At 45.8% G+C, this 25,461-nt stretch overlaps 1 protein-coding gene across 1 annotated transcript in view; it reads left to right on the forward strand.

Moving 5' to 3' along the window:
* Window positions 1-6,168: 6,168 nt before the first annotated feature.
* Window positions 6,169-25,461, forward strand: part of LOC102855991 (taste receptor type 1 member 2-like) — a 59,795-nt gene continuing 40,502 nt past the window's right edge. Inside the window, exons 1-4 of the mRNA XM_006883688.1 lie at window positions 6,169-6,347; window positions 9,691-9,991; window positions 15,631-16,404; window positions 22,906-23,115. Of these exons, the coding sequence (XP_006883750.1) occupies window positions 6,169-6,347; window positions 9,691-9,991; window positions 15,631-16,404; window positions 22,906-23,115 (1,464 nt within the window). The remainder of the gene's footprint in view (window positions 6,348-9,690; window positions 9,992-15,630; window positions 16,405-22,905; window positions 23,116-25,461) is intronic.

Consider the following 25,461-nt stretch of genomic DNA (forward strand, 5'->3'; position numbering starts at 1 on the left):
CTGGTGTGGGGCCCTGTGGGGGTGTGGGACCACTCTGAGTGAGGTCCACCACTTTGCACTGTGCCCACGGCCAGCGGGATGTGCTGACGTCACCTGCACGGGGAGCATTCCCCTGGGTGAGGCAGGGGCAGGCATCTGGGCTGGGAGATGTGCTTGCTTCAACTAGTTCTACACTGGGGGGTGGCATTCGCCCTGGTGTCACCCAATAAAATGTCTGTTACTTAATTGCATCAGTGGTCTTTCTGGTGGGATTGGAAGGAGCCAGCCTCTCCTGGGATGGATGACCTTTGCTGACGGGCTGTCAGGTGGCGGAACACAGCACCCTCAATGGAAGGAGGATGGCAGGGGATTCTAGGAAACCATCTTTTCAGCTGGCTGATTAGGTTACACATTCCATTATGAAAGGTTATTACATTACAGTATGGGACAGCAGCTAGTCTAGTGTTTGCTCAAACCACCAGAACCATAGTGTAGACATGTTGACACACACAGTGAGCCAGCTGGAGAGAAAGCTATGTATTGATGAGTGGCACTACCCACAGACAGTGCTTTTTAAAATACATGGACACTACCCCATCTGAAGATTATTTGACCAGGGTTAGTGGCCTGGTTATCCTCAGAATTGAGTGACCCTTTGGCAGGTCTTCCTATTGAGGAGGTGGCCTAGTGGGTAAGGAGTTGTGCTGCCACCCCAAAGTCAGGCAATTCAAATCCACCAGCTGCTTGTCCAGAGAAAGGGGGGCAATCTCCTGCGGGATTTACAGCTTCTGAACACCCGGTGGAGGGTCAGCTGTGGGTTGGTTCAGATCCTATGGCACAACTCATTTGTGCAGGAGGAGGCTTAGCTCTGAGCAAAGCTGGCCCAGTCCTGAAGCCTGAGTGACTCTGTCTAGGCACAAAGAGCGGTGCACTGGTGGCAACTGCATTTCAAAGTCGAAAGGTGTGCAGTCTTTGTTGATGTTTTTGAATGGGTGGGATGAATTGCTCAAAGTCACGGACACAGTAGCAGTGTTAGCCAATGACTGGGTAAAGGTTCTATCTGTGTGGTCCCATTAAGCTTTGACAGTGACCTGACCTTTCATAGAAACACTGATAGAGGGCAGAAGGGTAAAGTGACAGGGCCAGGGTCACACAGCTGGAGAGTAGGAAGGGTAGGGGTTTGGAGCCAGGTCTTTGGGTACCCAAAGCACCCACCTGCCCCTTCTACTCCTGACCCCCAACTTATCAGCTAGTTCCGTACCACTTTACCTGACCCCTCCTGGACCCTGGGCCTCTGCTTCCGTTTCATTTGCAGCACAGTCTGGCACAGCCATGCTTACTTATACCCTCTGCCCTCCCCCGCTCCAGATCTGGACCTGATGGTTCCTGAGGGCTAGTGCATGCCTGAATGCCTGGTCGCCACAGTAAATCCCCAGATCTGGGATGGCCTCTTCATTTCCCTACTGTGGCTGGGGGCCCAACCACAGGCCTGAGCTTGGACCGTGAACCATTTGACTGAGGCCGGACGTCCCTGCTCCTCGCCGTGCGCTGCCAGCCAGGCATGCCCTCTACGGAAATGAGGGGCCACCTGTGTCATCTCCGCACGCTGACCTGGAGCCCCTGGGGGCTGGGACTAATGGCAAAGCTCAGGCCTCCCCTCTTGACAGAGCCACATCCTTGCTTTAATGAATTCGTCTACCTATTCATCGTCATTCTTGAACATCCTCTGGTTAGAGGGCAGCACAGTAAAAAATGACTAACCCAACCCATTGCTGTGAGGTTAGAAGACTCACACCATTCTTACAGGACTGCCCTATGAGGTTTCTGAAGCTGTAAGTCTTTATCGAAACAGCCTCATAGAACAGCTGGTGGGTTTAAACTACTGACTTTTTAATTTCAACCCGATGGTTAACCACTACACCACCAAGGGCTCCCCCTTCAAATAATGACAGTCACCAGTACTTGGACATGGGCTGTGTGCCAGGCACTTTATGAGATGTTTTGGATGTCATCTCCTTAGTACCTCTCAGCAACCCCATAGGATACATGCTATTGTTCCCATTTTATAGATAAGAAAACTGAGGCACAGATGGGTTAAGTGACTTATAAACCATTGGAAAATGATAGGCCTCTGACGGCCAAGTCTGTCCTCATAGCCCTGTCCCTGGAGCACAGCCACAAACTGGACCCTTCCAGGCACCACCTTTACTTGTGCTTCAACCTCCCTGACATTTTTTAGGGAGCTGGAGATAAAAGGAAACATCTTTGAAAATGACTTTTTGTTGCAAATACACAGGAGAAAATATGCTAACAATTTCTACACTTGAAACTTGCATTCTTTGAGTTGTGCAGTCATTCCTCCTTATCTGAGTTGTTCTTCCCAACATTTACATAAACCCATCCCCTCAAGGTTTCTGTTTAATTTTTCAAGTTGGTATTGTCACTTTTATATTCTATAGGTATTATTCACAGTAGATATTCCTTGCTGGTTTTGTTTGGCTTTAAGATAATATTTTTTTGTTTGTTTGGTTAGAGATTATCTCACTATGCTTCCATGGATTCCATGTCAATCTTAAATTCTGTTCTGCATTTTCTCCCTTTTAATCATGACTGTTTCCATGGATTCTTTGGTCATAGTGTTTGGTAATAAAATCAGGAAGGGAGTGCATCAAGTGCATATACCTTTTCAATGTATATGCAGAACAAATCATTCAAGACTTTGTGAGAAGAAATGTGTCATCAGGATTAGAGGAAAACTCAACAACCTTGATTGCTAAAACTGAGGAGGACCTGAATTTGCTGCAGAAGCTAAAGGACTGTAGTCTTCAATGTGGATTGAAGCTTAACATCAAGAAGAATCTCACCACTGGGCCAAATGACAGCACCACAATAGAGGGAGAAGAAATTGAGGTTGTTAACAGTTTCAATTTGCTTGGCTCCACAATCAACAGTGTACCAGCAGTCAGGAAATCAAAAGACTAATTGCATTGAAGAAGTCTACTTTTAGAGACCTCTCCAGAGTGCTGAGGAGCAATGACGTTAGTCTGGAGACTAAGGTGAGTCTGATCCAGGCCATGGTCTTTGCAATTACTTGCTATGCCTCTGTGAGCTGGACAACGACTAAAGATGACAGAATAAGAATCTATGCCTTTAAGTTGTCATGCTGCAGAAGAGTCTTGAACATACCATGGACCACCAAGAGAACAAATAGGTCTGTCTGAGAGAGAGTGAAACCAAGTTTCTCCTTGGAGGCAAAGATCTTGAAGTTCTGGCTCACACACTTTGGGCACATGGCCAGGAGGGACCAGTCCTTGGAGAGACATGCTTGGAAGAGTGGAGGGACAGCACAGGAGAGGAAGCCCCCAGATGAGGTGGATTGACAAAATAACTGAGACAATGGCATTGGGTGTGTCCGAGTCCAAGAGACTGGCTCAGGAGAGGACAGGTTTGAGAGCTGTTGTACATAGGGTCACTAAGAGTCGCAAATGACTTGACAGCACATAACAACAACAACATAATGAACTGCTGTGTGTGGTGAAGAGGGGGCATATCATGCTTTCCATGCCCACCCTTCTGAAAAAGCCAAAACTCCAAGTTACCCTGAAGGATTTGACGCCTTAGCCACTCCAGAATTGAGGGAGCTGCCTCTACCCTTACCTCCTCTCCTGGGGTGGCATCACCCCACCAACATTTAAAGTTTCCTGGTGCTATGGAAAGAATAAAAATATGTCATGTGATCTAGATCTGTCTCTGTCTCTCTCTGAGCCTATGTAAACTAGGTAGATAAGGAGGAGGCTATCCAACCCATAAAGCAAGAGTGAATCATAAGGATGTGTGGTCAACTGCCTCCATGAGCAATTGCCTCTTTTACCATAAGACCAGGACAACTGGATGGTGCCCAGGTATCAGCGAGGTCCCTGACAGCAGACTTCTTCAATGCAGTTCGCCCTTTGATTTCCTGACTGCTGGTGCCAAGAGGTATGATTGTGGAGCCGAGTAAGCTGAAGCTGTTAATGCTCTTTGCTAACTCCTCTTTCCCTGGTTTGCTCCGCCCCCTGTGAGTTGCGCTTGCAGTCTCCACAGCACTCCGCACACCAGTCCTGTAAGGCATATTGTTATCCTCACATCAGCAGGGAATTGTCACAACAAATGTGCTCAAATGTACCAGTGATCACAAAAACGACGCAAAGCCAGGGGAAGGTTCTATCTGACATAAGGTCACCAAGAGTCAGACTCAAATCAATGGCAACTGATAATGATTTCAGCAGGGGACAAGCAGAGCCTTGGAGATGATAAGTAACCTGATCACATACGGCAAACAAAGCTGACTTCAAATCCAGATTGACCGGGGCCATGCCACCTCATGGTCCCCTGTGCACGCGCGCACACACACACACACCAGGAGCTGGCCAGTCACATGAGCCTCTTAACTGATGTCAAGTGAATAGAGAGAGGGCTGTTGCTACTCTCAGAAAACAGACTCAGACTGGTTTTGGCCGAGTGAGGAGGGAAGGTTTTAAGTCACTTCTTTATCCCTCAGAGCTTCCTGTCACCATGGACCCAGAATGTAGCAGCTGTTGGTGCCTGTCACAGACTCATCTGAGCCTGTATTATTATAAGGTCCCCTAAGAGTCCTGGTGGGCTGCATTCTTTATCAGGGCAAGAATGGAACAAAACAGCATTCCAAGGAACTCTCTGACCATCAAGGTACACAGTGACCCCACAGGGCAGAGGAACTACCCTCCATGATTCCCAGGGCTGGAGTCTATGAATGCGTTTTGCTACACCTTTCTCTTGAGGCGTGGCTGGTAGATTGGAACTGCTGTCCTTTTGATAAGCGGCTGTGTGCTTCACCAGTGTGCCTCCATGGCTCCTTTATTACGTGGCAAATAGTCTCTGATTCAAATAGGACTCTAATTCACAGACACCACCTCCCTACTTCCAACTCCTTGAAGAGGGTCACGTTTGATATGGGGCATTTTACACTCCTTGTCATCACCCTGCCCCTCAACATCAGGTCAGAAGGAGAGCAGCCAGAGGGGGCTCACCTTGCAGAACTGACTGGCTTGTGAGGCTGACGGCGGGCATCCTTCAGAGGCAGCAAGACCACTCCTCACCTACTCCTGCTCCCTCACTCTCTTTGATGCTGCTACTGTTTTAAAATCAAAAGCAATAGCCTCACAATATAATGAGACCTGGAGATTAAGAACAAAGGCCCAGAGTCAGTCTGGCTGTAAATTCAGCTCTGCTTCTCCTGGATCTAAATTTCTTAATCTTTGAAATGAACTTTTTAAGTAGTGGCTCCCACTATGGTGAGCATTCAACGAGATGACGGGTGACAAGCACTTAGCATGGTGCCAGGCTCATTGCATTGCAGGCACTCACTGGAGGTTCTTGGTGACAGCAGTCACTGCTTTTGTGGTCCCTTGTTACGGGAAAGGAAGTGGTGGTGGCTTAGAGGTAGGAGACCCAGGTGTCTCAGCCAACGCAGCCCATGGCTAACCACCATGTACCTGTCACTGGAGGCTTGCATGCTAAACAGGTTTCAGTGGAGCTTCCAGTCTGCTCATCTACTTCTGAAAATCAGACAATGAGAGCTCCAAGCTCACAGCCAATCCACCATCTTTCTCTTGGATGGTGTAGAATCAACATCATTTGGCTCTGTTGTTCACAGGGTCATCCTAAGCTGGAGACATAAGTCAAAAGCAGAAAACACCAATAACGAAGGGTCAGGTGCAAGAGTGCATTGCCACACTTCAAGTCCAGCTTGGTCAGGCTCTAAAAAAGAGGTTCTTTTCACCACCTTACTCCATTTCCTGATGTGGCATCACCTGGCATCCCTCCTCCCAAATGTTCAAACGTCAGGAACATGGGGCCTGTCCTGAACCAGGGGAAGAAAGCGAGTTTGGCTCAGTTCACTAGACACACATGCTCCCTTCCAAATAGGGTCCCCCATCCCTGACCATCCCAGCTCCACTAAACCCTGAGAGAGGATCAGTCTAACCCCAGCCCTCCTCCTCACCAAAGCCCTCCAACCTCCCCACCTGCCCCAGGTGATTATTTTCACCACCCCTCCGGTCATTGGTGGCTGGACCATCACTATGGAAATGTTCATGCAAAGCCCCTGATGTCAGAGCTACCAGCTCTCTGGCACGGTAGCACTATCTGTGAGGACCTCAGTCTGCAGCCATGAGTTCCCAGGCCAGTGTGGTCTGCTTTTTGTTCCTCCTGCTGTACATTCTGATCGAGTCTCAGAACTCAGATTTCCACCTGGCTGGAGACTACCTCCTGGGGGGCCTCTTCACTATCCACGCCAACATGAAGGGCATCGTCCACCTCAACTACCTGCAGGTGCCCCAGTGCAAGGAGTGAGTCTCCAGTGTAAGGCTGGACATGGTAGTGGGGTGGAAACTGGTGTTCTGGTCCTGGGGAGGTACAGGGCTGTGAGTTTAGGACACACTCCTCGACTCATTGCCATCCCCTGAAACCTGGGATCCAACCCCAAGGTCCCTAGGGAAGCCTCACAGAGTCTTCAAAATCTTTGATTCTAAAACACTAGTGAGTTCAAACCAATGCCCTTTCAAATAACAGTTGAGTCTTAATCATTTTGCCACAAGAGTTCCTGGGGCAAAAGATGATGAAGGTAGTTAACCAGAAGGTCAGTTATTCAAACTCACCAGTTATTTAAGGGAGAAAGATGGGCAGTCTTCTGCAAAGCTTTGAAAACCTGGTGGAGGGTCTCTTTATGAGTTGAAACTGACTGGATAATAGTGGGTTTGGGTTTTTTAGTATGAGAAACACAAGGAGACTTTTAGTATAGTAGGTTAAGGGTTGGGCCACTAACCAAAAGGTCAGTCATTCAAAATCACCAGTCACTTGTGGGAGAAAGATAAGACAATTTGCTCTCATAAAAATGTACAGCCTTGCGAATTCTAAAGGGCAGTTCTACTCTGTTATTTAGGGTTGTTATGAGTTGAAATTATACATCCAACACTCATCTCACAGTTTTTCATAGTTTGGTGGCGATCTGTATGCCAAGCAAATAATTTGAGAAGCTAGACTTTGAAGAAGAATTTGTCATCAGGCTTAGAAGAAGACTCATCAACAACCTCTGTTACCCAGATGGCACAGCCTTGCTTGCTGAAGGTGGAGAACACTTGAAGAACATACTGTAGAAGATTGTAGACTTCAGTCTTCAATGTAGGTTACATCTCAACATCAATTAAACAGGAACTTTATCATTATACTAATAAGCAACTTAATGATAGATGGAGAAAAAATTGATGTTATCAGGGGCTTAATTTTACTTGGATCCACGATCAACACTCATGGTGGCAGCAGTTAGGAAATTAAAAGATATGTTGCATTGGAAAAATCAGCTGTTGAAGACATTTCCAAAGTTCTGAAGAGCAAGGATGTCACTTTAAATACGAAGAGGTGTGTGATTCAGGACATGATATTGTCAGCTCTTTCATGTGCATCTGAAAGTTGGACAACGAATAAAGAAGACCAAAAAAAGAAATAATGTCTTTGAGTTATAGTGTTGGTGAAGAGTATTGGAGCTACCATACACTGCCAAAAGAACAAACAAATCTGTCCTGGAGGAAGTAAAACCAGAGGGCTTCTTAGAAGCAAGGAACTTTATCTCACTTTGGACATATTTTCAGGAAGAATGCATTCTTGGAGAGACACGTCATGCTGAGAAAGTTAGAGGGATCAGCAAAAGAGAAGACAACCTTTAACAATATGCAGTGTCATAGGGAGCTCTGGTGATGTAGTGGCAAGAAGCTGCTCTGCAATCCCGAAGGCATGAGGTTCGAATCCACCAGATGCTCCACTGAAGAAGGAGGGGGATTTCTTCCTGTGCCCATTGGATTAGATTTGACAGCACACAACAAGTAAAAAGAAAAAAAAAAAAGATGCAGTGACTACCACAATGAGCTTGAGCCTGACAGAAATAGTGAGGATGGTGTAGGATACAGTAATAGATCTATTGTTCATAGGATCCCTATGAGTTGTATTCAACTTGATGGCACCTAACAACCCCATGAGGAGGAATCAACTTGGTGGCCATGGGTTTGGGATTCTTTAAGAAGTACGCCATTTGTGTATAAGGTTGACGGAAGACTTCTGTGAGAATGGTGAAGGTGGTGCTGGTGCTGGGATAAAATACGAAGTTGGTGAGGATATCTTAAGCCCATCACAGCAGCGAGGAGTCCAGTGAAGATGATAATGGTGATGAAAGTGATGGTGGTGATGCTTGTAATGCAATAATGGTAGTACTGGTGATAATAAAAAGGGGAGCACTGTGATGGGGACGGTACTGGTGACGATGGTGACAATGGTGATGGGATAGGTGGTGCTGTTATTAGTAGCAGAGACATTGGTGTTAGTAACGGTGATGGTGATTGTGGTTGTGGGGTCTTGTAGTGGTGGTGACAGTGATGTTAGTAGTGGAGATTATGGTTTGGTAGTGATAATTTTAACGGTGGTGGTGCAGATGGTGGTGGTAGTTGTGTGCACTTATGGTCACAGGGCTATGGACTCAGTGATACTGTTGTGTTGTTGTTAAGTGCCATCAAGTCGCAGGCGACTCATAGCGACCCTATGAAGGAGAGTCCTCAACGCTCTGGTGCCTTTCATCCTCTCTCCAGGTTCATAGGGTTTCTGGAGGCAAGCTATTACAGAAGTGGATGCCACTCCTCTTTCCCAGTGATACTAGTGATGGTAAATATTGGCAATAGGAGCAGTGGATGACGACAATGATGAAGGTGGTGATGATGGAGATTGTTGTTGTCTTTGTTGTTAGGTGCTGTCGAGTATGACTCATAATGACCCTATGAACAGCCGTCCTGAAGCCTGTGCTATCTTATGCCATCCTCATCATCTTGGACACACTAGACCCATTGCTGAAGTCACCCTGACAATCCATCTTGCTGAGGGTCTTTCTGTCCTTCGATGACTCTCCATATCTGCAAACATGAGGTCCCTTTCCAACGAAGAGCCTCACCCAGCTACAAGTCCAAGGAATGAAAGATGAAGCTTCGCCGTCTTTGCTTCCAAGGAGCACTCTGGCTGTACTTTCTTAACAATGTATCTCTTTGGTCTTTTGGTGGTCAATGGGATTGTCAATATCACAAGTCAAATGCATCAATTCTTCTTCTGTCACACTTATTCATTGCACAGCTTTCTGATACATAGCAGGTAATTGAGAGGTCCACGGGCTGAATCGGGTGCACCTTTGTCTTCAAACTTACTTACCATTACTTCTTAGCATTCTTGAGAGGTCCCTGACAGTGGACTTACCCAATGTAATACATCTGAGTTCCTGAGTGCTGGTACCAAGAATTTTGATTATTGATGCAAGCAAGATGAAATCTTTGGCAGCTTCATGGTTAAGATGGTGGTCACACAGATTAGTGACACTGGTTTGGTATCGTGGTGGAGGTTACAGGGAGGTGATGATGGTAACACTGGTTGTAGTGATCATGACCATAGGTATCTTTTTGTCATGCAACCTTAGTGACAATGGTGATACTAGGCATGGGATACAGTGACAAGGATGTGGTAAAAGTCTCAAAACCTCTGGGGCAACTCCTTGGGCAATGTTTGACTTCTCAAGGTAGGCGGGAGGACCAAGTTGGCTCCACAGCCTCCTTCCCTCCTCACCCTGCCCCTGCTTCCTGTCCCATCCTGTTTTGGCCCCTCCAGGTATGAGATAAAAGTCCTGGGCTACAACCTCATGCAGGCCATGCGCTACGCCGTGGAGGAGATTAACAACCACAGCAGCCTGCTGCCTGGTGTGCTGCTGGGTTACGAGATGGTGGACATCTGCTATGTCTCCAACAACATCCAGCCTGTGCTCTACTTCCTGTCACATGACGACTACTTCCTGCCCATCCAGGACAACTACAGCAGCTATGTGCCCCGCGTCGTGGCCGTCATTGGTCCTGACAATTCTGAGTCCACCACAACTGTGGCCCACTTCCTCTCCCTCTTCCTCGTTCCACAGGTGAGGCTCTGGGCCCTTGAAGAAAGGGTCTGGGGAGGTGGTGGAGGAGTGGTTGTCTGGAGGGGTCTTTTCATTCCACCATTCATGAAGGGTGGCGATGGTGGGCTCAGAAGCAGGTTCAGGACATTGACCTCAAATCCTGGTCGCCTTCCTCCATCTTGGGAAGGGAGCTGAGCCTTAGAGCTCAGTCTTCAGAGGCAGACAGACGTGAGGGAATCAGCTCTGTGTCTTGCCCACTGGGAGACCTTGATCAAGTCTCAACCCTCAGCCTCAGTAACCCCCACCCCCACTTCCCCTCTGTAGAGTGGAACAAGACTATCTGAAGATGAAAGTGTTCCAACCTCATTAATTTCCAGCACAGAGTTGGCAATGAATAACACTTTATTTAAAGCATCTCACACAGGACTGAACATTCAGGATGTGCTCAATATGATCATATAAAATTGCTTCGCAGAGTGGTCCATATAGCAGATCTTTAAAATTGTCGTTAGTGTTTTGATTATTATCATTGTGATGAAACGTGCATAAACCAGAACTAGCAGAGATTGTGATTTCAGGAAGAGTACCTGGCACAAGACTTGGCACATTGTTGTTGTGGTTGGATGCTGTCGAGTTGATTCCTACTCGTAACAACCCTGTAGAACAAAGTAGAACTGCTCCACAGGGTTTCCAGGGCTGACCTTCAACAAACTATCAGCACAGTGACTCACAATGGGCTTGCGTGTGACGGCAGGAGAGGAAAAGACTCAGGGCTGTTCACAGGGTCGCTGTGAGTCATAGTCGACTAGAAGGCATCTAACCACCACCACCCCACCTTTATAGCAACAGATCAACAGATATTTTCTTTCATGGAGCAGCTGGTGGGTTGGATGCACCGACTTTTTAATTCATCATTGTGTTATCAAGGCCCCTTTGGCACACGGTGATTACAAGTACTGTAGTTATTACTATAGTTCTCGTCATGTTAAGTGACTAGTAGAGAGTCTGGCACATCGTAGTGTTCAACAGGTGGTGATGTCTTACCTGAAACATCTAACCCTGGACTGAATTCATACCTTTGCTTATGTAACAAGTACTTAGGGAGTTCCTGCTGGAGTCTCTGGTTAATGCAGGAGTCCTTGGATGATATAGGTGATTAACATCTTCAGCAGCTAACTCAAAGTTTAGAAGTTCAAGTCCATCCAGAGACAATCCCCAGAACAGGCCTGGAAAGCTGCTTCCCCCCTCCCCCCAAATGAGCCATTAGAAACTCCATTTATAGAGCATGCTTCCACTCTGAAATACTTGAGGTCGTCGTGAATTAGAGTCCATTTGGTAACAACCATCTTTGGAGAGACAGGTACCATTATAGAATCTGGGAATGATCTAGGGAAGAAAACAAAAGGATTTCTCTTCCAGTGGAGAAAGTCAGACAACTTATAGAGTTAAGTGATTAAGGATGTTAGATGGTGAAAGTTGCTGTTATATATTGTTGAGCTGAAACGAATTCACCGCTGGTCCTCTAGCTGTATTACAGCCTTTCAGAGGCTGTAATAGCCTGGAAAAGGATTGCCCACCTTCCTCCCATGGAACAGCTGGTCACTTCAAAACCTCTGCCTTTGGGTTTGTAGCACAACACCTTGCCCATCTGGCCACCAGAGCTCCCTAGAAGGTGAATAGTGCAATGGGAAAAAGAAGTTAGAGTAGGGTAAGGCAGACTAAGAGTGTTGACGGATAGGAAAGAGTGCATAGAAAGAGATCAGAATTTTAAGCAAATGGGTCAGGTGAGGAAAGACTTGAGAAGGTAGAGGGAGGTGGAAGAAGTCATATGGGTGTCCAGGAGAAGAGCACCCCAGGAAGAGAGGTCTGCTAGTGCAAAGACAGGAGGGTACTGGGACCAGAGGAACTGGTGGAGCTCCACAGGGACCATTAAAATGACACCGGCATTTCCAAATGACATTAGGAGTTGTTGGAGATAGTGGTTTCACCACAGTGGGTATCATCCAGTGCAGTAACCTATATTCTCCTGGGTAAGGGGCTGGTTGGTGACCCTCCTCCCCATAGGCTGAGCAGCCTATCCACAGTTGACCCCCAAGACTCCCTACAACTTCTCTCTTCTCCCGTTGCCCAAAGCAGAGACTATTCTGCTCAATGGCTGGTGTGAGGGGTCCCCATATCCTGACTGTTGGACTGGATGTATGTGAAGGTGAGAAGTTAACACACTAGGCAACAGGAGACACCCTGCTAGAGGGGATGACACCAGAATGACTGCAGTAGCAGTCTGGGAGGTGGCAGGGGTATAGCTGTCTACAACAGAAGTAAGTGGACCGGTACAACAGAGATTGCCAAGACAGTGGCATCATGAGGGTTGATATCAGAGGAGCAGACTTCCTTCATCATCATCAAGGATGCTATTGGTTCGAGTTATTTGAGCAGAGGAGAAATAGGACTTGATACGTGTGTTAACTGAGTCACCCTGCCTGTCATGTTAAGCATAGATTATAGGATGTGAACAATGCAGAATATTGAAGTGCTTGGGACCAGGGATGGTGGTGACTTGGACCAGAAAAGAGAAGGGAGTTGGTGGACATTGGGAAAACACATTTTTTTGGGCATTAGCAGGGTCAATGTGACTTACTGATGGATTGAACGTCACACATATGATAGGAAGTTGTCAGGAACAACTTCAAAGTTGTGTCTAGAGCAGCTGGAAGGATATGTCTTTGGTCAGCTGATATGGGGAAGGTTGTAGTGGAATTTGTTCAGTGAGGCTAGAAATTTCATTTTGTAGGTGTTAGATTTGAGGTGCCATATAGGCATTGAAACTACTAGTCTGATGTTTAGGAGAAACGTTCAGGTCAGGGCTATACATTAGACATTGCCCGAAGGGGTCCAAGAGCTAGGATCCTCCAAAGTTAAGAGGTCAGAGAGAAGAGAAGGAACCAGTGGATGAGGTGGAGCAGCCAGTGAATTAGAAAGAAAACCCGGAGAGTGTGGAGTCCTGAGGTCAAGGAATACATGTGGCTAGATCCTGATGATGATGATGGTGGTGGTGAGAAAGAAAGTTCTGTGCTCAGGGGCACACAGTAGGTCTGGCATATAATACATGCTCAATAAATCTATCCAGGTGCTGATGAAGATGAAAGGTGTTCAGCTCAGGGTGTCACACACAATGGGTGCTCAATATGTGTTGCTTGATGGTAAACATGAGGCTGATGTTGAGGAAAATAGCATCATCATCATGATATGAAGCATTTAGTGTCAGCCTGGCACATAGTAGGTCACTAGCACCATTACAACGTCACTTTAAGGAACTCATTCAGGGGCCTAATAGGTGCTCAATAAAAATTACCGTGAGGATGACCTCGATGACAGTGGCAGAAATCACCTTGACCTAGGTCTAGCACATCACATGTTCAGTAAACATTATTATCATCACAACTATTGTTACAATCATTGTTGCTATTTGTAAAGCACTTGTAGGCAAGAATGGCAAAGCTTAGGCTCACATACTTCAGGTATGTTGCTAGGACAGGCGATTCCTTGGAAAGGGACATCATGCTTGGAATGGTGAGGAGTCAGCAAAAGAGAGGAAGACCCTCAATGAGATAGGTTGACATAGTGGCTGCAGCATGGGTGTCAGAGATGTTGAGGATGGTGAGGGATTGGATAGGATAGCGTTCAGATCTGTTGTTCATGGGGTTGCCATGAGTCATACTTGACTCGGAAGCATTTAACAACAACAAAAGTCAAGGGTATACCTCACACGTGTTCAATGGGTATTACTAGATGTGTTTACTATTGTCAAAGCATCTATGCCAGGGCTTGGCACTAAGATGATATTAATTACATGTTAGTAATACTGTTATTTGTTGTTGACTTGTAGCTGAACTTCCAGCATATTTTCAGAGGCAATAAAACACACAGGATGAAATTACCCATCTTTCTACCATGGAGCAGCTGGTTGATTTGAACTGTGTGCCTTTAGGTTTACAGTGCAGCTTCTTACCATTAGGCCACCAGACCTCATCAGTCTGGAGACTAGGGTGAGCCTGATCCAGGCCATAGTCATCTGAGAGCTGGACAAAGACTAATGATGACAGAAGAAGAATAAATGCCCCTGAGTTGTGGTACTGAAGAAGAGTATTGCACATACATACCATACACTGCTAAGAGAACAAACTTGTCTGTTCTGGAGAAGGTGAAACCAGACAGACTTGGAGGCAATGATTTTGAAGCTCCGTCTCACACACTTTGGGCATGTTGTGAGGAGGGACCAGTCCTTGGAGAAGGACTTCATGCTTGGGAGGGCGGAGGGCTAGGGCAGGAGAGGAAGATCCTGGATCAGATGGTTTTACACAGTGACTGTGGCAATGGGATCAAGTGTGTTGGAGACAGTGAGATTGGCTCAGGATAGGGCAATATTCAGAGCTATTTGTTCATAGGGTTGATATGAGTAGTAGTAGCCTCAACAGCACACAACAACAATAATATTGTTATTTTGTTGCTACATTTTTGTGGTTAAGTATCTAGATAATAAGTAATCTTCACATGTACAGTTCTACAATTATTATTCTTTAAATCACCAGCCCACACATTAGATTCCTACCACGTTCCTATATTGATAACTACCAGGATAGCAGGGTAAAGCACTTCTCAGGATCTAGCACAGCAGGTAGTATAAAAAATGCACAAGATGACAATGATGTTAATGGTATTAGACCCCCTAGCCCAGGCCATGGTGCCCAGTAGATACACTCTGTAATTACAGCAGTCACCAAAGTGTTACTGATGCAAAAACAGCCTCTGGGGTGGCACACAGTAGGTCCTCAAAAAAAAAAGTCATGATGGTAGGAATCTAAACCCTCTGGTTCAGGGCCTGGCATATAGTAGGTGCTCGCTTCTGTATCCAGGTGCTGGTGAGGAGACAAATCATGTAGGCCAGGTGCCACGCACAGTGAGTGTTCAGTGTTGCTTGATTATAAATATGAGGCTGCTGTTGAGGAAGGGCACCTAGCACAGAGAATGACACACGGTAGGTGTTCAGGAAATGTTATTACAAAGGTAATCATATTGATACTGGTGTAGTGTCTGGCACACAGTAGCTTCTTCTTATATGTTCCAAAAGAACAAACACATCTGTCTTAGAGCAGCCAGGGTGCTCCTTAGGAACAAAGATGGTGAAACGGCCTCTCACATACTTTGGGCATGTTTTTAGGGAAAGCTAGTTGTTGGAAAAAGACGTCATGCTGGGAAAGGTGGAGGGTCAGGGAAAGAGAGGAAGAGCCTCAGCACGATGGACTGATAAAGTGATTGGAACAGTGGGCCTGACCAAACCAGAGGTTATGAGGATGGAGCAGGACGGGGTAAGGTTCAGATCTCTTGTTCATAATAGGCTGCCTATGAGCAGTCCACCAGACGGCACTGAACACCAATGGCACTGGGGTAAGTCAATTATGGATAGAGCATGCCCTTGGTTCTCATTAAACGTTACCACAACCAGGACCATGGGGATGGTGTGAAACCACCTACTTCCTGGGGCTTCCCTGTACGTGTTCGCTAAATTTCAGGAGATGACAAATGGGGCATGGGGGCCCCAGGCCAGGCACTAGGCGCCCCCCCCCCCCCCCGGCTAAGCGCAGTCCTTTCCCTTTCATCAGATCACCTACAGCGCCATCAGCGACGAGCTGCGCGACAAGCGACGTTTCCCCGCGGTGCTGCGCACCGTGCCTGGCGCGGAGCACCAGATGAAGGCCATGGTGCTGCTCCTGAAGCAGTACCGCTGGAACTGGATCATCATGCTGGTGAGCAACGACGACTACGGCCGCGAGAATAGTAAGGTGCTCAGCGAGCAGCTGGCGGCTGAGGGCATTTGCATCGCCTTCCAGGAGACCTTGCCCACCCCGCAGGCCAACCTGGCCCTGACGGCGAGCGAGCAGGAGCACCTGGTAACCATCGTGGACAAGGTGCGTAACAGCACGGCGCACGTCGTGGTCCTGCTCTCGCCCGACCTGACGCTGCGCTGCTTCTTCCTCGAGGTACTACGCCAGAACTTTTCCGGCACCGTGTGGATTGCCTCCGAGTCCTGGTCCATCGACCCGGTCTTGCACAACTACTCCGAGCTGCGCCACATGGGCACCTTCCTGGGCATCACCACCCAGAGCGTGTCCATCCCACGCTTCAGCGAGTTCCGGGTGCGCCATTCCCAGGCCGGGCCGCCCACACCCAACAAGACCAGCCCGCCGTCCACCTGCAACCAGGAGTGTGACAGGTGCCTGAACATCACGGAGTCCTTCAACAGTATCCTCACACTGACCGGCGAGCGTGTGGTCTTCAACGTGTACTCCGCTGTTTACGCGGTGGCCCACGCCTTGCACAGTCTCCTGGGATGCAACCAGACCAGCTGCACCAAGAAGGTGGTGTACCCTTGGAAGGTGAGAGGTGGCCCCACGCACAGGGGCGGGCTCTATGGTTGCTATGGCTTTTGTAAGGCACCCTCTGTCTCCATTGGTGGGTTCTAGGTAAAGAGCTACTTGTAGAACCAATCAGAAACTCTTCTGGTCTTATCCTCAAATCCCTTGTATTAATAATCATCATAGTCCCACAAGGATTATCTGTAGAAATTCAGGCGCAATCCACTTGAAAGATACAGGCTGTGGGACTCCTGTCTTTCCCTCCATATCTTTGACCCTCTGCTGCTACACCTTGCTCACTGGCTTTACTCTCCACTTGATTCAGACCTGAATCCCTGGATGATGTAAATGATCAACTCTCAGTTGTTAACTGAAAAGGTGGAGGTTAGAGACCACAAACAGGCACCTTGGAAAACAGGCCTAGTGATCTACTTCTAAAAAGTCAGCCCCTGCAAACCCTATTCTCTGTTCTAACACATAAGAATGTCATAGTCCACTCGACCCTAACTGGTTGCTTTTGGTTCCAATCCAGAATGTAATCCGTGGGTTTTTCTGAAGCACCCACTGATGAAACATTCAGAGGTGTAGAAAATTTTACTGAGCATCGTAGAAATGGAAGGGGTTACGTCAGAGAAGTAGAATGTCTATGTTGATAAGATATGCCCGTTCCTTGTCTTTTCAGAGTGCCTCCCCCTCTGTCGCATAGCCACACCCCAGCCTGTCCATGTCCCCTCTTCAGGCTCCCTATTTGTAGATTTCCCCAACCCCCGTATGCCTGGTCACTTCTTTCACAGAGCAATTTAGCTAGCTCTTTAGAAAATCCTACTTATCTCTACATCACCGTCTCATAACCCTGGAGCCCAACCTTGTAACCATAAACACTCTTTTTTTTTTTTTTAAAGTTTAACTTTCTTCTTTTGTGATTTGAGTGAAAGTTTACAAAGCGAATAAGTTTTTTCATTCAACAGATCATATATATTTTGTTTCATGCTACCGACTACATTCCCCATCCATCCCATCTTCCCAATGGATTTCCACTTTCCGCTCCTCCTTCCTTCCATCCCTTCCTGGCCACTAAATTTTGTCTTTAGGCAAAGCTTGTCCCTTAATCTTGAATGATTGATTGTTCTGAGGGATACCTATCTCCCCTACTGTTACTCAAACTAACCCAACTCATTGCTATTGTGTAGATTCCTGCTCATAATCCCATCAGGACTCTGACCCATCGACCAGCGATTTCTTTATAGGAAATTCTGCCCTTTGGGTTAGCAGCCTGACAGATTACGCATTACATCACCAGAGCTTTCTCTAGTGCTCTGCTCGCCTTACCTACTAGTCTGTATTTTCACTGAAAATTGAGCCATGGGGGCAGTTGTATTTATTTTTATTTTTTTTTAAAGAGAATTTTGGTACCACCTGCTAAACCCTCTCCATCCATGATCACTCATCTACCACCACCATGTGGGGTGACACTATCACTGTGTTGTTGCTCTCAACACAGAGCAAAACTGAAGTTCAAAGAAGTGATGTGGTCCAGCTAGGAGTGGCCAGGTTGAGACTCTGGCAGCTGTTACAATGGCCCCACAGAGAGGGGAGGGTTGTGGTGACAAAATAAGGCAGGGGAGATGGGGACAAAGAGGACAGTACTATGGGGGGGGCAATGATGGACTGGTGGAGGGGGTTGGGAGTGATGAGAGGATGTAGAGATGGATGTAGGGTGGGTGTTCTGCTGGTGGTGGTGGGGGGGTGAGGATCACGTTTAGGGGGAGGCTGCATACTGTATGCAGGCAAATTCTTGTCCGGGTGAAAATGTTCAGCAAGCTCCTGGATCACAGAGGGCCAGAATAGTGAGGGCAAGAGTTCTCAGAACCTTCTGGTCAAATGAAAACTGTGGGGTCCTTGGGAACCACTCATCCTGCAGAGCCAGGGTCCAGCCTGGTTCATCTCCTGCCACCTCCCCATCCATGGGTACTTTTCACCCCCTCTTTCTTTCTCTCCACCTGTACATTCATTTGGAATCTCGACTATGGTCCATCTGTTAGAAAGGGATACCAAACTGAATGGCTTTGGAATGAGAGAGACTTGGGTTCAAATCCTGCCTCCACTGTGTGACCTGGACTTAATATCTTGCAGTCTGTTTTTTCCATTGGTTCAAACAGAAGGAACTATATCCATCCTGTTCAGTCTTTGAGAGAATTAACAGTCGTGCAAATAGATTTCCTGCTTCGGAGTAGAGACCAAACACTCTGCTCCTCTCTCCCCACCCTCCTCCTCCTCCTCTTTCCTTCTGCTTCCTCTCTTCTCCCCTCCTACCTTCTTTTGCCCCTCTTCACATCTCTTCCCTGTCTCCCACTTCCTCTTCTCACTCCCACTCTCTCTGCTTCATTAATTTCTGACTCCAGTGTCTGATTTCCTGAGAGCAGGTGGGCTGGACAGGTGGATTCAATCTGCTTTGGAAGTAGAACTTCTCCTGGGGGTGAAGGTGAGGTTATTAGATGAGAAAGAGGAAATGGGGCTGAGACCTGAAAAGACTCTCCAAGATGTTGGCTGTTGTTGTTATGTGCCACCAAGATGAGTACAACCCATAATGACCCTATGAATAACAGTTCTGAACCCTGTCCTACCCTGTGCTATCCTCACGCTTCCTGACACACTAGAGCCCATTGCAGCAGTCACTGTGTCAATCCACCTGGGTGAGGATTTTCCTCTCCTTCATTTCCAAACATCATGTTCCTCTTCAAAGAATAGCCCCTCCTAACAACATGCCCAAAGAGAGGCAAAGCCTCATTATCTTTGCCTCCAAATAGCACTGGCTGTATCCTTTCCAGGGTATATTTGTTTGTTCTCTTGGTAGTCCATGGGATGTTCAGTGCTCTTCTCCAACACCATAGGCTCAAAGCCATCAATGCTTCTTGTCCTTATTCACCATCCAGCTCTCAGGTGCATAGCAAGTGATCAGAAAAACCATGGCCTGAATCAGATTACTTAGTCCTCAAACTGACACCATTATTCCTCAATAATTTGGAGAGGTCCCTAACTTCACGCTTCCCCAGTGCAATATGTCTCCTGATTTCCTGATTGCCAGTACCAGGGATGTTAATTGTGGATCCAAGTAAGATGAAGCTGTTGACAGTTTCAATCTTTTCTTCATCCATCATGATGTTGCCTGTCGGTCCAGTGGTAAGAATCTTTGTCTTCTTGACATTCAGATGCAATCCATATTGAAGGCTATACTCTGATTTTCTGCAACAATTGCTTCAAGTCCTCCTCACTTCCAGAAGGAAGGGTTGTGTCATCTGCACAATGCAAGTTATTGATGAGTCTCCCTTCAATCCCAATACCACCTTCCTCTTCATAGAGACCAGCTCCTCAAATAATTTGCTCAGTATACAGATTAAATAGGTATATAGAGAGAATATAACTCTGACACACTCCTTTCCTAATTTTAAACTATTTAGTTTTCCCTTGCTCAGTTCACGCAACACCCTCAGTATACAAATTAAATAGGTATATAGAGAGAATATAACTCTGACACACTCCTTTCCTAATTTTAAACTATTTAGTTTTCCCTTGCTCAGTTCACACAACAGCCTTCTAGTCTAGGTGTAGGTTTCACATAAGCACAATTAAGTGCTCTGGGATTCCCATTCTTCTCAATGTCAGCCATAACTTGTTTTGACCCACCAGTCAAATGCCTTTGCATAGTTAATAAAGCATAAATAGATTTTCTTCTGATGTTTTTTACTTTTAGCCAGGATCCATCTGACATCAGCAATGTTATCCCTGGTGCCACAGCCTCTTCTAAATCCTGCTTGAACTTCTGGCAGTTCCCTATGTATGCACTGTTCTAACCATTTTTGAATGATCTTCAGCAGTATTTTGCTTTCATGTGCTTTTAATGATATTGTTCAATAGTTTCCACATTCAGTTGGATCACCTTCCTTAGGAATGGGAACAAATATGGATTTCTTCCAATCCATTGGCCAGACAGCTGTCCTCCAAATTTCCTGGCATAGACAAGTGAGCACATCCAGGACTGCAACTGCTAACTGAAACAAGCCAATTGGTATCCCATTGATTCCTGGGGCCTTATGTTTTTGCCAGTGTCTCCAATGCAGCTTCCATTTCCTCCTTCATTACCTTAGCTCCTGCCTTTATGGTACTTCCTGAAATTTTTCAGTGTCAGTCATTTCTTTTTGGTACAATGATTCTGTGTATCCCCTCTGCCTTATTTTGATGCTTTCTGGTTACTCAATATATTGGCATAGCATCTTTCAATGTTGCGATTTGAGGCTTAACTTTATTTTTCAGTTCTCTCAGCTTGAGAAATGCAGAATGAGTTCTTCCCTTTTTATTCACTAATAAAAGAATTACTCCAGCTTTCTTCACATTCCATTATAATACTTTGCTTTGTCTTCTTGAGCTGACCTTTGAAATCTTCTGTTCAGTGCTTTTACTTCAGCATGTTTTCCATTTATTTTGACTTCTCAAAGCTCTAGTGCAATTTTTAGTCTCTTCTGATATCCATTTTGTTTTTTTTATTTATCTTCTGTCTTTTTAATGACCTTTTGCTTTTTTTCATGGGTAATATCCTTGATATTATCCCATAGCTCATCTGGTCTTCGATCATTGGTGTTCAATGTTTCAAACTTATTCTTAAGATGACCTTTAAATTCATATGGAAAAGATTCAAGATCATATCTTTGTTCTTGTGGACTTATTTTCATTTTCTTCAGCCTCAATTTGAACTTGCACATGAATAGTTGATGGTTTAACCCACAGTTCGCACTGGCGCCTAGGTTTGACTGCTGATACTGAGTTTCTTCAATGATTCCTTCCACAAATGCAGTCAATCTGATCTCTATGCAACCCATTAGGTGAGGCTCATGTAGAGAGTTGTCATTTGCATCTTTTAAAAAAGTTATTTTCAATGAATAAATTATTGAAAATACAAAATTTAATCATTCTTTTTCACCCTCATTTCTATTACCAAGCCCATATTTTCCAATGACTGTTCCTTCTTCCCTATTTCCAACTCTTGCGTTACAGTCACCGACTGTAGTTAACTCATCTTGATTGTATGTTTGGTCAATTTTGGACTGTAACATTTGGTAAAGATTTTCAATCTCTTCCTCTTTGGCTCTAGACATAGGAGCATATATCTGAATAATAGTCATATTAACAGGCCTTCCTTGCATGCGTATGGATATTATCCTATCACTCACAATATTGTATTTCAGGATAGAATTTCAAATTTACTTTTTGACTATGAATGCAACACCATTCTTATGTTTTTTAAATCTGATTCAAAGTGGCTATAGCTGGCTCATCACATCTCGCTAATGCCTAGAATGTTGATGCTCATGTGTTCCACTTAATTTTTCAAAATTTCTACTTTTCCAACATCCAAGCTATGTACATTCTACACTCCAATTATTAAATGGTGTGTGCCATTATTCTTCCTCATTTTTACTGACTTCCAATCTAGGCTCTACCACCACTACTATAGCTATCTGCATTCCTCTACTGCTCAGAGGGTTTTCAGAGGCTTGTTATTTGAAAAGTGGATGGCCAATCCTGCTTCCTACTCTATCTAGGAACAAGTCTGTCTTCAGGACAGACTAGGAACCAAGATGTATAACCACTGCCAATGGTCAAGCTTCCTACCTACTAGGAGAATTTCACAAACAGTACTCTAACCCTGTATTTTAGATTCCTTGAATCTCAGGTTACTCAACCCAGTTTGGCAAGGGGTCAAACATGGAACCTAGGACCTGGCTTCCCAGAGGCTTCCAGCTCTTCACCATGTTGGCCTCACCCTCAGGCTTACCCATGGTTACAGACTCCTTTCTCTCAGGTTTGTTCACAGGGTCATTATGAATTACAGTTGAATTGATGGCACCTAACAACAATCTCTCAAGCTGTGCTCCTAGGACTATTTATTGCCCTTGGTTCCTCCAATTTACAAATTCCAAAGAGATTTCTCAAGCCAATACTGCTCCTTCAGTGTCTGGCTGTCATTTTCCAAGATGGATCTCCAAGGTGTAACCCAATACATTGCTCCGTTCATGGAGGAAAAGTCTAGGAGCTGGACTAATGTGATATCTGAGCTGGAAGCCCTTGAAGAGCCAGCTGGGAAGTCTCCATCCAGAGACAGTCAATGATGTGCTCCAAATCACGCAAAATTGAGGATATGGAACTGACATAGATATACGAACTTGTTTCCCAAAGCCTGCAAGATAGGATTCCCCCCCTTTTTTGTACTCACTTTGCAAAAGATGAAATTGAAATTCAATGGCATTGAGTGATAGGCCCAAGACCTCAGAGCTAGCAAGTGGCAAGAAGTGGCCCAATACCAGATGTGTCTGATTCCAGAGCCAGAACTCTCAGCCATTGCCTACCAAATGGTAATATTTTTGAAAACTTCTTATTCCCATTTGACATAGATGGTGTAGTAGAATCTCTTTCAGACCTGCCAGGCCTATGATCTCAGTCCACGTCTCCTCCTTTTGCCTCCTCTAGCTGCTTAAGGAGCTCTGGAATGTCAACTTCACCCTGCTGGGCCAAAAGATCTTCTTTGACGAGCAGGGAGACCTGCCCATGGGCCTGGAGATCATCCAGTGGCGATGGGACCTAAGCCAGAACCCTTTCCAGAGCATTGCCTTCTACAGTCCTGCACAGAAGCATCTGATTAACGTGACTTCCATCTTCTGGAATACTCCCAACAACACGGTCAGGCTTGAGAGGGACTGGTGGGTGACAGGGCTTGGGAGCTGGCATCAGGGTTCTCATTGGGTTGAAAAGACCCTTGGGCCAAAGAAAGCCCCTGAAGCTCGTTGTTAATAGCTGGGGGGTGGATGTCTCTCTAGGAGTCTGGGTTTTTGCTAGGTTATGCATTGATTGAAGACTTGGAGGTTCAAGACTTTCTGCAGTTCCACTCCCACCCCCTTTCAAGACAGAAGTGCTCAGAAGCCTCTAGTGGGTAAACATTCCTTGAATACATGTATGCCAGGTGCCCTGCTGAGAAGTTCAGTCCTCATAGTAACCCTTTGAGATAGAAGTTACTATTCTCCTCTGTTGTATGAATTAGAAAACTGAAAGCACAGAGAAGTTATGTGGCCTGCCTAAGACCACACAGCTTGTCTCTGGTGTTGCTAAGAGTCAAATCCCAGCAACCTGACGCTAGCACCTGGACTGGTCATTGGGTGCAGAATCTGCAGGAGGTGAGGGAGTGTTCAAGGAAAAGTGAATAGTTAGAAACCAACAGATGTTGCATCCTTACTCTGTGCCAAGCTCTGTTCTTAGTGCTGCAATTGTATTCATTCATTTGAGCTTCTTAGTAACCCTGTGAGTTGGGGACTGTCAGTACCTTTATTGCCAGCACCAAGGCACAGGGATGAAGTTACTCTTGAAGGTCAAGGAGCCAGGAAAGGACAGCAGGAGTATAAATCCCTAACTTCTGGTACCTGAAACAGGTCATACTTTTTCACTGCTTCAGGCCAAGAAGTGTGAGGTGAGAAGACCATGCTAAGTGACTTGAATTAATCCAAAAGGATAATGACTACTGAAGAGCAATGATGTCAGTTTGGAGACTAAGGTGTGACTGATACAGGCCACAATCTTTGCAATTACTTGCTATGCATCAGAAAGCTGGACAATGACTAGAGATGATATAGGGGAATTGATGCCTTTGAGTTGTGCTGGAGAATAGTATTGAATACACTATAGATTATTAGGAGAACAAACAAGTTAGTCTTAGAGAAGGTGAAATCAAGGTGCTCCTTGGAGACAAGGATTCTGAAGCTAAATCTCACATACTTTGGGCATGTTTCAAGGAGGGATTAGTCTTTGGAGAGGGACATCATTATTGGGAGTTGGCAGGCTAAAGCAAGAGAGAGAGATCCTGGATGAGATGGATTGACTCAGTGCCTGCAGTAATGGGGGGTAAGTGTGTCAGAGACAATAAGGTGGGCTCAGGATAGAGCAGGGCTCAGAGCTGTTGTACATAGGGTCTCTGTGAGTCATAAGTTTTTTGACAGCACGTAATAACAGCCGTATTTGTTGGAGCAAGGATCCAGGACATCCTCATCCACAATCTGGGGTGTTTCCTAAATGTATTGGGATACAGAATGTATAATTTATAGCAAAGGCTTCCAAGAGTGGTTTTCAGACATTTCTCCTCTTCTGGGATTTCTTGTTTGAGGAATTTTTTTAAGCTGATAAATTATGTGATTAGATACATATCACATATATGTACAGTAGCAATGACCATCTATATATCCACCAATCAGACTACAAGGAGAGCCTGCGGTGCCTTAGAAGCTGGTAGCAATCCTAATAATAAAGAAGAATCTCTTCTTTCTTTTCATAGTGTGCAGTGTGTCAGACTGATAATGGAAAGGTCAGCAGTGGAGGTGACCACTATTCTGACTTTAAAGACTCCTCGTTCCTTTCTTCCTCCAACACATTTTACATATACTCCTTAGATGACTTAGTGATAAGAAGCTGCCCTGCAATCCCAAAGGCACATGGTTAGAATCCACCAGCTGCTCCATGAGTGAAGGATGGGTGATCTCCTCCTGTGAGATTTACTGCCTCTGAAAGCCCACTGAAGAGTCAGCAATGGGTTGGTTCTGACTCGATGGTGCACAGCAACAACAATTGTCATTGAATTGGAACAGACTCAGAGCTGATCTGCCAGTGGGTTTTCAGAGGCTGTAAGTTGCACAGGCAGAGATTGTCCATCTTTTTCCTTCTGAGTAGTCGGTGTATTCAAACTGCCAGCCTTTGAATTAGCAGCACAACTCCCTATTCACTATGCCACCAGGAGCTCTGGTGGCCTAGTGCTAAGAAGTTGCACTGTAGTCATAAAGGCAAGTGGTTTGAATCCACCAACCTACAGAAGGATGGACACTCTCCTCCCATCTGAAAGACCACTGGAGGGTCAGCAATGAGTCAGTTCTTTTTTTTTTAAATTTTTTTTATTGGGAAAAACATATTGGGGGTACAAGGAGGTGAGGGTTGGGGGCAGAAGGGTGAGGATGGGCCAGGATGCAGTTGCAGAGCTGCACAGTTTGG

This window comes from Elephantulus edwardii, unplaced genomic scaffold (assembly GCF_000299155.1).
Source record: "Elephantulus edwardii isolate Elephantulus edwardi_28Jun2011 unplaced genomic scaffold, EleEdw1.0 scaffold00028, whole genome shotgun sequence".
NCBI classification, from domain to species: Eukaryota; Metazoa; Chordata; class Mammalia; order Macroscelidea; family Macroscelididae; genus Elephantulus; species Elephantulus edwardii.